The sequence below is a fragment of the Ahaetulla prasina genome, chromosome 8 (genome assembly GCF_028640845.1).
Source record: "Ahaetulla prasina isolate Xishuangbanna chromosome 8, ASM2864084v1, whole genome shotgun sequence".
Classification (NCBI taxonomy): Eukaryota; Metazoa; Chordata; class Lepidosauria; order Squamata; family Colubridae; genus Ahaetulla; species Ahaetulla prasina.
The window spans coordinates 2,993,195-3,007,509 of record NC_080546.1 but is presented as its reverse complement, the minus strand read 5'-3'; the positions used below and the strand labels follow the sequence as shown (position 1 = coordinate 3,007,509).

Below are 14,315 nucleotides of genomic sequence, written 5' to 3'. Positions count from 1 at the left end.
AGTAGAGAGAGAAAAGTGTAGGGAGGGAGAGGAGGAAGGAAGGAAAGGAAAACGGGTGGAGGGAGAAAGAAGGGAAGGGAGGGAGAAAGGAAGGAGAGAGATAGATGGGAAAAGGAAGAGAAGAAAGAGTGGAAGGAAATAAAGAGGAAGTAGAGAGATAAAAAGTGTAGGGAGGGAGAGGAGGAAGGAAGGAAAGGAAAAAGAAAAGAAAGAAAGAGGGTGGAGGGAGAAAGAAGGGAAGGGAGGGAGAAAGGAAGGAAGGAGAGAGATGGGAAAAGAGAAGGAAGCAGGGTGGAAGGAAAGAGAAAAATGTAGGAAGGGAGAGGGGAAGGAAGGCTGGAAGGAGAAGAGAAAAGGAAAGGAAGAAAGAAAGAAAGGAAGGAAGGAAGGAAGGAAGGAAGGAAGGAAAGGAAAGAAAGAACAGAATTCTCATTTGGAGAAGAAACTGAGCTTTTCTGTACAAGCACCAGGAAATTGGCCGAGGAATCGATGTGTTTTGCCCTTTTATCAATTACGGCCTGCGACCCTCCCCGATTAAAATCGAAAGCCCCCATTCTCCATCTCTTTGGGTCTCTGCTTGCTAGATGTGTTATTAATTACTTTTCTTTCTTTATTTGGTTTTTTTTTTAAATCCCACCTTGATTACAGGAAGTCCTCGATTTCTAACTGTCCATTTAGTGACCGTTCAAAGTTACCGTTTTTTCACACTGAACGACCGTTGCAGCATCCCCAGGGTCACCCGATCAAAATTCAGAGGCTTGGCTACTGCCTCGTTATTTATGACGGTTGCAATCTCCTGGGGTCCTGCGATCCACTTTTGCGACCTTCTGACAAGAAAAGTCAAGAAGCCGGATTCACTTAATTGTCTCACTTAGCAGGAGAAATTTGGGGCTCAATTGTGGTTGTAAGTCAAAAGACTACCTGTATCGGACGTCCTCGACTTACGAGCATTTGTTTAGTGACCGTTGGAAGTTACGACGACACCAAAAACAAGGGACTTATGACCAGTTCTCACCTTTACGACCGTTGCCCCTTAACAAGTGTGTCATGAAAGCCCGTAAAACGGGGCAAAACTCAAAAGCTCACTTAACAACTGTCTCGCTTAGTAACAAATTTGGGGCTCAATTGTCATAAGTCAAGGACTACCCGTATAGGAAGTCTTCGTCTTAACAAGCATTTGTTTAGTGACCGTTCGAAGTCACAACAGCACCAAAAAAAAAAGAGACTAGTGACCGTTCTCAACCTTACGACTGTTGCCCCTTAATAAGTATGTCATGAAAGTTCGTAAAACAGGGCAAAACTCACTTTTTAACAACCGACTCGCTTAGTGGCGGAAACGTTAGGCTCAAATTACGGTCGGAAGCCGAGGACTTCCACTAAACATTAATAATACCTGTGAGCGTTATTGATAACATCCGGTCGGGAGACGCAAAAGGAAACCAAGCCACACCGAAGCAAATCTTTTGTGTATTGAAGGAGGCGGAGAGATTTGCATAGAATTACAAAATTCGTCGGAAGGAACGTGAACGGACAAAAAAGGGCCTTCAAACAGCGAACCATCATATCCCGGGTCAGGACAGCAGACAAGACTAAAACAAGGATTAATGACAGTCAATATGGACTGAAATGGACGGTTGGGAAATGGAGGAAGGCCGAACACGTCGCAGCAGGCCAAGCAAACTCGGGTACTGGGTTCGGAGTCTGGATTTTGGAGGTTGTGGGTCTAGAACCAATGCCCAGAGTCAACCCAGCCTGCTTGTGGGGAGTGAGGCGTGTGGGCCCTGTGGGATTTTGGGGGCCAGGCCTGTAGGTCTCCCCCAAAACACTCAGCCCAGCTATTCTCTTGAAATGCACCTCCGATATTTACAGGCAGAAGCTGTTTTGCATAGCTGGAGACCACCGGTAGAGCAGAGAGAGGAGAGATAATAGGTCATCTTCGACTTACGACCACTTCGTTTAGTGACTGAAGTGACCGTGGCCCTGAAAATTGACTTTTAAGACCGCGTTTTGCGCTTATGACCCATTGCTATGTCCCGTTTTGCGACCGTCTGACAAGGGGGGAAGTCGGATTTGCTTAACAACCCCGGGAGGCTGATTTTATCAATGGCAGCGATTCACTTACGAACGGAGCGAGGCAAGAAGGGTCGCTGAACGACAGAAATTTAGGGGGTGGGGGGGGGGTCAACGGTGGTCGTAAGTCGAGGACCAGCTGGACACAAAACCAGGTTTCTCTGCTTCTCTTCCCTGGGAAAGGGCCAAGTGCTGCAGATTCGGAGCCGGGATTGGATTCTCACGTCCTTAAGGCAAATACTGTCTCACCGGCTAGATGCAAACCCGGTTAGGGCGCCAGAGGGTTTGGTGAATGCCGGTCTGTTGGAAATGGACCCCCAGGTCTTTCTGCTCCCCACCAGGTTGAGGGGGAGGCCAGGGGGGCCCCTACGCCCGTTTACTCCTTGCTGGGCACCGTGTGGGTCATGAGAATGAATCCGGAGGTTGCTTTGGGTCCCTCCCTGGCCACCACATATCCCCCCCCCCAACCCACGTCCTCCCAAACCGCCGTCGTCTCGGACCAGGATGCTGTTCCCACCACAGCCTAAGGGCTCTAGAGGTGTGTCCCCCGCCCACCCCCTTCGCCGCCCCCCCATCCTGGAGAGCCCAGATCAAACTTCGGTCATATCGTCTTCCAGTTCGGCTCCGTCTGCCTCCCCTTCGGGTTCTTCTTCCTCTTCCTCTTCCTCTTCCGAGGTTACGTCGGGATCCTCGGCTTGAGCCAGGCACTTGGGGCAGGAGCAGATGAACAAGTAGTTTTCCCTAGGGAATTTTGGGGAAGGGTGGGAGAGGAGAGAGGTGGGAGAACTTTCACGAGGTTGGAAGATTTGCTGGGAACTGAAAGTAGGCCTCGACTTACGACCCGGTCACTTCGCTGGCGATGTTCCCACCCGTCGAGAGATTAAAAATACAACTTGTTTGGGACCTAGAACTGTCCTCGAGTTACAACCGTTGGTTTAGTGACCGAAGTCACAACGGCACTGAAAAAAAGCGACCGAGGGCCATTTTTCACACTTAACGACCGCTGCGGTCACGCGATCACAATTCAGATGCTGGGCGACCGGTTCGTATTTATGACAAGTCACAGCGTCCCCTTGGGGCGACCTTCTGACCAGCGGAAGTCAAGGGAGAAGCCAGATTCACTCAACGACGGTGTGAGTAATTGAATGGCTGCAGCGATTCACTTAGCAACGGCGGCAAGAAAGGGCGTAAAATGGAGCAAAACTCCCTTAACAAAGGTCTCGTTTAACAACAGAAATGTCAGGCTGAATTGTGGTTGTAAGTCGAGACTATTATCTGTAATGCGCCGGGTCCCCTTCTGGCTGTATGTTGAGGATAGCCTGCAGAACACTAACCCTGTAGAGAGGGCCAGGCTGAGCTGGAGGGAGGAGTCAAAGGCGTTATCAGCCTCGAGTCCCTTTGTGCCCACAAGGGAGCTCAGTCCTGCCCACCTGGAATTCCGATGACTCTCCTCTGCTGCCAATTGGCTTTGGCCGTTAAGTCGCTCAGATGCTTGTAGGGAGGAAAAGCTTCCAATAAACCTTTATCCCTGCTTGAACTGCCTGGGATTCCTGATTTCCAACCTCGACAAGCCCCCACGGAAAGCTCGTCACTCGATTCCATCCCGACCCACCTCGCAGGATTGTTGTAGTGGGGGAAATAAGAGGAGTGAGTATTATGAGGGATGTGTTTGTTTGTGTGTGTATGTGTGTAGGAAGGACAGATGGAGATATGGACGAGGAGATAGATAGATAGATAGATAGATAGATAGATAGATAGATAGATAGATAGATAGATAGATAGATAGATAGATAATGGATGGAGGGATAGAGGGATAGATAGATAGATAGATAGATGATAGATATGGATGGAGGGATAGATATATATATAGATAGATAATGGATGGAGGGATAGAGGGATAGATAGATAGATAGATGATAGATATGGATGGAGGGATAGATAGATATATAGATAGATAATGGATGGAGGGATAGAGGGATAGATAGATAGATAGATAGATGATAGATATGGATGGAGGGATAGAGGGATAGATAGATAGATAGATGATAGATATGGATGGAGGGATAGATAGATATATAGATAATGGATGGAGGGATAGAGGGATAGATAGATAGATAGATGATAGATATGGATGGAGGGATAGATAGATATATAGATAGATAATGGATGGAGGGATAGAGGGATAGATAGATAGATAGATAGATGATAGATATGGATGGAGGGATAGAGGGATAGATAGATAGATAGATGATAGATATGGATGGAGGGATAGATAGATATATAGATAATGGATGGAGGGATAGAGGGATAGATAGATAGATAGATGATAGATATGGATGGAGGGATAGATAGATATATAGATAGATAATGGATGGAGGGATAGAGGGATAGATAGATAGGTAGGGATGGAGGGATAGAAGGATAGATAGATAGATATGGATGGAGGGATAGATAGATAGATAATGGATGGAGGGATAGAGGGATAGATAGATAGATAGATAGATAATGGATGGAGGGATAGAGGGATAGATAGATAGATAGGGATGGAGGGATAGAAGGATAGATAGATAGATAGATGATAGATATGGATGGAGGGATAGATAGATATATAGATAGATAATGGATGGAGGGATAGAGGGATAGATAGATAGGTAGGGATGGAGGGATAGAAGGATAGATAGATATGGATGGAGGGATAGATAGATAGATAATGGATGGAGGGATAGAGGGATAGATAGATAGATAGATAGATAGATAGATAGATAGATAGATAGATAGATAGGGATGGAGGGATAGATAGATAGATAGATAGATGATATGGATGGAGGGATAGAGGGATAGATAGATAAGATAGATAGAGATAGATAGATATGGATGGATAGAGGGATAGATAAATAGGTAGGTAGGTAGGTAGGTAGAAAGGTAAATAGATTAGATTAGATTAGGTAGGTAGATAGATAGATAAATAGATATGGATGGATGGATAGATAGATAGATAGATACAGACAGATAGACTTCGTCAACTTCCTGACCTTCGGAGCTTTCGCCGCGAGCTGAAGACATATTTATTTATTCGCGCAGGACTGGCATAGAATTTTAGATGTTTTTTATTCGGTTTTAATTTTATTTAGTGGGTTTTATTGTTTTAAATACATTTTAACTTGGGGCCATATCTAATAAGTTTTTTAATTACGGTTTTATTTTGTATTTATTCATTGTTGTTTTATCTGGCTGTGAATCGCCCTGAGTCCTTCGGGAGAAGGGCGGTATAAAAATTTAATTAATTAAATAAATAAATAAATTAGACTGATATTTATTTTATTTATTTTTATTTATTTTATTTGATTTTTATACCGCCCTTCTCCCGAAGGACTCAGGGCGGTGTACAGGCATAATAAAACCGACATTACAATATATAAGTTTAAAATACGATTTAAAAAACTTATTTTAAATTAGCCCAATGATTAAAATTTCCCATACTAAAAACCCCGTTTAAAATAAATAAATTTAAACATTAAAATCCCAATTTAAGCCAGCCCGGATAAAAGATGAGTCTTGAGTTCGCGAAATGTCCGAAGGTCAGGTATTTGGCGTAAACCGGGAAGCTCGTTCCAGAGTGTGGGAGCCCCACAGAAGGCCCTTCCTGGGGCCGCCAGCCGACATTGTTTGGCGGACGGCACCCGGAGAAGTCCCTCTCTATGGGGCGTGCGGGTCGGTGGGAGGCGTGTGGTAACAGCAGGCGGTCCCGTAAGTACCCAGGTCCTAAGCCATGGAGCGATTTAAAGGTCATAACCAACACCTTAAAGTGCACCCGAAGGCCACAGGCAGCCAGTGCAGTCTGCGCAGGAGGCGGTGTTACATGGGAGCTACGCGTAGCTCCTCTATAACCCAGCGCAGCTGCATTCTGGACTAACTGAAGCCTCCGAGCGCACTTCAAGGGAGCCCCATGTAGAGAGCATTACAGTAATCCAAGCGAGAGGTAACGAGCGCATGAGTGACTGTGCATAAGGCATCCCGATCAAGGAAGGCGCAACTGCCGAACCAGGCGAACCTGGTGGAAGGCCCTCCTGGAGCGGCCGTCAAATGGTCTTCAAGCGACAGCCGATCATCCAGGAGGACACCCAAGTTGCGCACCCTATCCTTTGGGGCCAGTAACTCGCCTCCAACAGCCAGCGCGGCTGCAGCTGACTGAATCGGGTGCCGGCATCCACAGCCACTCCGTCTTGGAGGATTAAGCTTGAGCCTGTTTCTCCCCATCCAGACCCGTACAGCTTCCAAACACCGGGACAGCACTTGACAACTTCATTGGGGTGGTCCGGGGTGGAAAAGTACAGCTGGGTGTCGTCAGCGTACTGCTGGTATCTCACCCCGAAACCACTGATGATCTCACCCAACGGCTTCATGTAGATGTTGAACAGCAGGGGCGAGAGAATCGACCCCTGTGGGACCCCACAAGTGAGGCCCCTCGCGGTTGACCTCTGCCCCCGTCAACACCGTCTGCGACCGGTCAGAGAGATAGGAGGAGAACCACCGATATACGGTGCCTCCCACTCCCAATCCCTCCAACCGGCGCAGCAGGATACCATGATCGATGGTATCGAACGCCGCTGAGAGGTCTAATAGGACCAGGGCAGAGGAATATCCCCTGTCCCTGGCCCTCCAGAGATCATCCACCAATGCGACCAAAGCTGTCTCCGTGCTGTATCCGGGTCGGAAGCCGGACTGGAACGGGTCTAGATAGACATCTTCATCCAGGTGTTGGGGCAGCTGTCGCGCCACGGCACTCTCTACAACCTTCGCAACAAAGCGAAGGTTGGAGACTGGACGATAATTACCCAAAATAGCTGGGTCCAAAGAGGGCTTCTTAAGGAGGGGTCTCACCACCGCCTCTTTCAAGGCGGCAGGGAAGACCCCGTCCAACAAAGAAGCGTTGATAATCCTCTGGAGCCAGCCTCGTGTCACCGCCTGAGTGGCCAGTACCAGCCAGGAAGGACACGGGTCCAGTAAACATGTCGTGCCGTGAAGCCTCCCCAACAACCTGTCCACGTCCTCGGGAGCCACAGGGTCAAACTCATCCCAAATGTGCTCAACAAGACGTGCCTCCTCTCCCTCGCTTGGATCATCCCAAGTTCGGTCCAGACCGTCCCTCAGCTGAGCGATTTTATCGTATAGATAACCACTAAACTCCTCGGCTCGTCCCTGCAAAGGGTCATCCCGCACCTCCTGATGTAGGAGAGAGCGGGTCACCCGAAACAGGGCGGCCGGGCGGTTATCTGCCGACGCAATGAGGGTGGGCGTGGGCGCCTCGCTTCCTCATTGCCCCTAGGTAGGTCCTAGAATAGGTCCTAACTAGTGTCCGATCAGCTTCGGAGCGACTGGACCCCCAGGTGCTCTCTAGGCGTCTTCTCCGGCGTTTCATCTCCCTCAGCCCCTCGGAGAACCAAGGGGCCGGACGAGATCTACGCCGGGTCAGAGGCCGCAAAGGCGCGACACGGTCCAGGGCCCCGGCCCGCTCCCAGGCCACGACCAGTTCCTCAGTCGTGCCGTGGGCCAGATCCTCAGGGAATGGCCCAAGCTCCGTCTGGAACCTCTCAGGGTCCATCAGGCGCCTGGGACAGAACCACCGTATAGGTTCCGTCTCCCTGCGGTGGTGAATGGCGGTTCGGAAGTCTAGGCGAAGGAGAAAATGATCCGACCATGACATTGGTTCTGTTACTAAATCGTCTAATACCAGATCATTTAACCACTGTCCAGAGATATAAATCAGATCCAGCATGCCTCCCCCCATGTGCGTAGGGCCATCATTTACTCGAATCAGGTCCAAGGCCGTCATGGAAGCCTGGAACTCCCGAGCTGCCGTCGATGACAAGCCAACTGATGGCAAGTTGAAATCCCCCATAACTATAAGTCTGGGGGTCTCAACCGCCACAGCAGCCAGTACCTCCAACAGCTCGGGCAGGGCTGTGGTCACGCAGCAAGGAGCCAGGTACGCGATCAACAAGCCCAACTGATTCCTATGGCCCCACCTCACATAGAGGGATTCACAGCCGGCAATCTGAGGAACAGTGGCCTCCCTCGGCTCTAGATCTTCCTTAATAACAACCGCCACCCCCCCACCCCTACCTTGGGCCCTCGGCTGATGAAATGCTCGGAAACCTGGAGGGCACAACTCAACAAGGGGCACCCCCCCCTCCGGGCCCAACCAGGTCTCCGTAATGCCCATAAGGTCCGCGGACTCCCCCTGAATAAGATCGCAGATCAGGGGAGCTTTATAGATGATAGATAAATGATAGACATGGATGGATGGATGGATGGGGAGGGAGGTAGGGAGGTAATTGATGTTGGTAGATAGGCAGATAGATAGGTAGATAGTGTCGTGTCCCACTCCTCCGCTGACGGCCGGGTCAGGGAAATCCGAATCAGGCTTGCCTCTGCAGCTCTGCCCAAAGTCCTCAGAGCAGGCAGGAGACCAGTAAGTGACTTCAGCAAGATAAGTTCGACTTTTGCCTGATTCAGAGACTGCCAGAAAGCAGATCCTTTATATAGGCCATGGGGTGTGGCTCCATGACTCAGCACTCATTAAGGCCTGCCCCTCCCTTCCTTCTGTTGCCTCCGCCTATCCAATCTTCTGATGCGAGGATCACTCCAATCAGCTGTTGGTAATAAACCCTCCTCAGGCTCACATGCTGTGGAGGAGGGGGAGGGGTCTAGCTGCTCCGTTTGCCTGGGCATGGAGTCAGGGCTGGGGCAGGGAGGTGCTCCTTCTTCTGCAGTTTGTCTGGGCATGGAGCCAGGACTGGGGCCGGGAGGCATACATTCCTCCGTGTTCGGGAGCAGATAAGAAGGCCCCGGCTGCTCTGAGGGCGGGCAAGACACAACAGATAGAGAGAGAGAGACACGCACACAGACAGACAGATAAAAGCATAGAGATAAATGATAGAGACAGACAGACCCTCACTACTCACTGTAGGATTTTGCACCGGCTATGCCGGCTCCGTTCTCTCTGGCAACAGTCTAGGTAGCTGATGCAGATCTCCTGCGTGGACAAAAACAACAACTGCACAGTCTGAAGGCAAAGGCCCCACAGCAGAAAACTGATGCTCATTTGCAACAGCCCAGACAGCTGGGGGGAAAAAATGGGGAGGGGAGGGGACGGAAAGAGTGGCTAACGTGGAATTCTTCCCATGCTCTGTCGACCTCTCTCACCTCTCCCTGGTGGATATCTTCCACTGCCGTCAAATGCAGGACAAAGTTGTTATCCGGGAAGGAGGCCTCGGCGTTGGGAAGACAGCTGTGGTTGCCTGCAAGGAGGAGCAGAGAACAACCGTTGTCGTCTGGATCGGGGAACCGGTTCCTGGGGGAGGGGGGGAGGAGGGGGGCCACGAGATCCCCTTCTCGGTACTCACAGCAACTCTGGAGCACGTAGAGGCCAGAGCCCTCGCAGTTCAGGAAGTCCCCTGTCTCTAAAGCCAAAGAAACCGAGAGAGACGGTAAGAGAAGGCGGACACAGAACAACAATTGTGAGGCTGAATGGGGTCGAAAAGTGTGTGGAATCGTGAGGCTCAAAAAACTGACCCTGGGACCCGAGAGACCTTCGAAAGGACAGTGTTGTGTCTGCGCCCCCCCCCCCCCCCCGCCGGCCCTGCTGCCAGAAAGTGACTTGGACAGTGAGGGGGAAGGGCCGTCAGGACTTACCTCGGGAGCACCGGCTTCCCTGGCTCAGCTCCAGGAGCCAGAGGCAGGCCAGGTGGAGGAGATAACGAGGCCTCCGTCCCCTGACTCTTTCCCCCCCCAGGCCACGCCTCCAGACCCAGCTGATGGCAATCAGGCCTGGCTGGACCCTAGGTTTTGTAGGCAGGAGAGGAGGGAACAACAGAAGCAAGGGTGGGGCAGGCCCAGGAAGTGCTGAGTCATGGAGCCACACCCCACAGGATACAAAAGGCAGCCAGAGCTGCTGTGTCTCTTTGTAACAGGCAAATCCACTGATTAAGAGCTGAAGTTTGTTTCTAGGTGACTCACCAGCATCGTGGAAGATAACGGAGGCTCTTGGCAGACGCTGGCTATTCTGCTGCCAGAGCTGATAGTGGCAGCTAATTAAGCCATCACTCGGACGGAGGCGAGGGAGGACAGAACAGAGAGCGAGGAGAGAGGAGAGGGCCAGGCTGAGCTGGAGGGAGGGGTCACAAGAGAGCTCAGTCCAGCCCACCTGGAATTCCACTGACTCTCCTCTGCTGCCAATTGGCTTGGGCCGTTAAGTCGTTCAGATGCTTGTAGGGAGCGACAGCAGTCCTTGATCTATGACTGGTCACATAGCGACCATTCCAAGTTAGGACAGATTCCCCCCGCCCCCGCCAGAGAGTACTTAAAAGCCCAATTCCAAAGTTCGGACAGCTTGCCCAACACCCACCCCTGCTCCATGGTCATGGAGGGAAGGACAAAAAGAGAGGGAGGGAGGGAGGGGGGGGGGGGGAGGGGGGGGGGGGGAGGGAAGGAAGGAAGGAAGGAAGGAAGGAAGGAAGGAAGGAAGGAAGGAAGGAAGAACAAGAGAAAGATGGGAGGGATAGAGGGTAGGAGAAAAGAGAGAGATGGATGGATGGGGGAAGAAAGGAAGAAGGGAGGGAGAAGTTAGATGAGAAAAATGGATGGATGGAGAAATGGAAGGAAGGAAGGAAAGGAGGGAGAGAGAAAGGAAGGAATAGATGGGAAGGCTGGAGGAACGGGAGGAAGGAAGGAAGGAGAAGGAAGAGCAAGAGATAGATGGGAGGGATAGAGGTAGGAGAAAAGAGAGGATGGATGGAAGGAAGGAAGTAGGGAGGAAGAAGGAGGACTTAGATGAGAAGAATGGATGGAGAGATGGAAGGAAAGGAGGTAGGGAGGAAGGAAGGAATGGATGGGAAGGAGGGAGAGATGGAGGGAGGAGATAGATGGGAAGGATGGAGGAACGGAGGAATGGAAGGTATGAAGGAGAGAGAAATAGATGGGAGGGACAGAGGGAGGGATGGAAGGAATGACAAGAGATAGATGGGAGGGATAGCGGGTAAGAGAAAAGAGAGGGATGGATGGATGGGTGGAAGGAAGGAAGGAGGGAGGGAGAAGGGAGGAGTTAGATCAGAAGAATGGATGGATGGAGAAATGGAAGGAAGGAAGAAAAGGAGGTAGAGATGAAGGAAGGAATAGATGGGAAAGCTGGAGGAACGGGAGGGAGGAAGGAAGGAAGGAGAAGGAAGAACAAGAGGAGATAGATGGATAGAGGGATAGAGTAGGAGAAAAGAGAGGGATGGATGGAAGGAAGAAGGAAGGACAGATGAGAAGAACAGATGGATGGAGAAATGGAAGGAAGGAAAGGAGGTAGAGATGAAGGAAGGAATAGATGGGAAGGCTGGAGGAAAGGGAGGCAGGGAGGAAGGAAGGAGAAGGAAGAGCAAGAGATAGATGGGATAGAGGTTAGGAGAAAAGAGAGGGATGGATGGAAGGAAGTAGGGAGGAAGAAGGGAGGACTTAGATGAGAAGAATGGATGGAGAGATGGAAGGAAAGGAGGAAGGGAGGAAGGAAGGAATGGATGGGAAGGAGGGAGAGATGGAGGGAGGAGATAAATGGGAAGGAAGGAAGGAACGGAAGGTAGGAAGCAGAGAGAAACAGATGGGAGGGACAGAAGGAGGGATGGAAGGAAGGTCCGGACCCCTCTTTGAGATCTTCTAATCAGCCCTTCAACCTCTGACCCACATGGTCTTCACCAGCACTTCCAGACCATCATGAGTTGGGTATCCTACCTCCTCTTCCCACCCCAAGGTCTGGCAGTTCCTCCCCAAGTTCCCAAACTCCCATGGAAGCCCCCTGCCCCCCAAAGACCCATCACGCCTTCCCAAGGGCCTTCAAGGGGCTGGACATCTCCACATCTGACCCACCTTTCTCGATGTCCTTGTACAGCTGATCGATGAAAGCGTCCAGCTGCTCCCGTTCTTGAGTGGGGAGCTCCAGAGCATCGCAGGCACGGACCCACTGGCTCAGAGAACTGGGGAGGGGATGAGGGCGGGGGGAAAGAAGCGAAGCCCACCACAAGTGGGATTACGAGTCTCAACCTGCCCTCAATTTCTTTCGGGCTGCAACTATTCCCTCCACCAGCCCCATCGCCTGAAGAAGAATTAATCATCCTTCTCAATTAATAATTAACACCAACAGACTACCACAACCACAACCACAACCACAGGTTGGCCCACAAGCCAACTGAAGCCCTTCAGAATATCCTAAGCAGACCCAAAGCACCAGCAACCCCAGGAGAAAAAGAAAACAAGAAGTCATCTACAACAGGGGTCCTCCAATCTTAGCAACTGTTGTGACCCAGGCCCAAGTAGGTAGTAATAAACTTAGTCCGTGGAAAAACAAACCTTATTCGAACAGCTGGGAATTACTTCATTCGCAGCGTCGTTCGACTCAAAGTAAAACAAATGCCTCCCAACACAAATTCCTCAGTTATCTCACAAACCTCAGTCTAATTAGGCAAACTGCCAAAGGCCCTTCCTGACAAATGTCCAGAAGCCACAAAAAACAAAGACATAGACGAAGCAGAAAATGAAGACGACGACACAGCTACAACGTTGTTTTCCAGCAAAGCTCAAATGTCGTTGCTGGTCTTTTAAGCCTTATGGGAGGGGCCAATCATCTCTTGGTCTTTCTCCCGAGTCGTCCTCTCTGCTTGAGCTGCTCTTGCCTTCTGGCAGCTCTTCTCATGCGTGCATTAGGAACAGGCTCCTCCTGTTCCTCTGCCTCACTACTATCAGTCTCTGGAGGCTCCGGAGTCCGCACCTCACTTCCCGATGGCCCTGGCCCCACCTCAGCTGACGGACCACAACAGCAACTTTAAGCTTTGCTGGCTGAGGAACTCTGGGAGCTGACGTCCACAAGTCTTAAAGTTGCCAAGGTTGGAGACCCCTGATCTACACACACAACGTTAAGAACTGCAACAACCACTATAAAGAATGCAGAAATAGGTAGTCCTCGACGTACAACCACAACGGAGCCCAAAATGTATGTTGCTAAGTGAGACACAGGGGCCTCTGGTGGCTCAGACTGGTAAGACAGTCTGTTATTAACAGCAGCTGCTTGCAATTACTGCAGGTTCAAGTCCCACCAGGTCCAAGGTCGACTCAGCCTTCCATCCTTTATAAGGTCGGTAAAATGAGGACCCAGATTGTTGGGGGCAATAAAAGTTGACTTTGTATATAATATACAAATGGATGAAGACTATTGCTTGACACAGTGTAAGCCGCCCTGAGTCTTCGGAGAAAGGCGGCATATAAATGCAAATTAAAAAAAAACAAACATGTGCGATGTGAGTTTTGCCCGACTTCCCGACCTTTTTTTTTGCCGCAGCCGCTAAGTGAATCGCTGGAGGTGATTGAGTGAGTGATGCGGTCGTTAAGTGAATCCAGATTCCCTACGGACCCTGCAACAGTCATAAATAGGGGTCAGTTGCCAAGCGTCCAAATTTTGATTGCGCGACTACGGGGAAGTTGCAACGGTCGTTAAGTGTGCAAAACGGTCATGAAGTCATTTTTTTCACTGCCGTCGTAACTTCAAACGGTCACGAAATGAACGAGGTCACGTAAGTCGAGGACTGCCTGTAGCTATTCAGTTTCTATGCTTGACTTACCTCGTCCCTATGCCTTGTCCGTTGGTCCCAACCAGGGCGAACAAAGACCGGAAGCCTTCGGGAGAAAACCACTATAGAGAGATAAAAAGAGAATTGTACACCATTGGGGAAGGTGCAAAAATGTGCCGAGTTCAGATCCCTCCACCAGCTCACCGTGATCATCTGTAAAATTTGCACCAAGCTTAAACTGTTTTAAAAGGGACTTAAACAACTTTTAAACTTAAACTGTTTAAAAGGGTGGCTCACGTGGCTCAGATGCTGAGCTTGCCGATCGAAAGGTCGGCAGTTCGGCGGTTCGAATCCCTAGTGCCGCGTAACGGGGTGAGCTCCCGTTCCTTGTCGCAGCTAAAAAAACGCAAGTAGAAAAAATAGGGACCACCTTTGGTGGGAAGGGAACAGCGTTCCGTGCGCCTTTGGCGTTGAGTCATGCCGGCCACATGACCACGGAGACGTCTTCGGACAGCGCTGGCTCTTCGGCTTTGAAACGGAGATGAGCACCGCCCCCTAGAGTCGGGAACAACTAGCACGTATGTGCGAGGGGAACCTTTACCTTTACCTTTACTAAATTGTTTAAACAGAGTTCTACGCAGTGGT

General features: G+C 50.4%; 1 protein-coding gene across 1 annotated transcript in view; it reads right to left on the bottom strand.

Moving 5' to 3' along the window:
• Positions 1-1,449: 1,449 nt before the first annotated feature.
• Positions 1,450-14,315, bottom strand: part of SMYD5 (SMYD family member 5) — a 33,082-nt gene continuing 20,216 nt past the window's right edge. Inside the window, exons 8-13 of the mRNA XM_058192022.1 lie at positions 13,722-13,792; positions 11,977-12,083; positions 9,477-9,533; positions 9,277-9,371; positions 9,036-9,106; positions 1,450-2,811 (exon numbers count right to left, since the gene is read on the bottom strand). Coding sequence (XP_058048005.1) covers positions 2,661-2,811; positions 9,036-9,106; positions 9,277-9,371; positions 9,477-9,533; positions 11,977-12,083; positions 13,722-13,792 — 552 coding nt within the window. The 3' untranslated portion in view covers positions 1,450-2,660. The remainder of the gene's footprint in view (positions 2,812-9,035; positions 9,107-9,276; positions 9,372-9,476; positions 9,534-11,976; positions 12,084-13,721; positions 13,793-14,315) is intronic.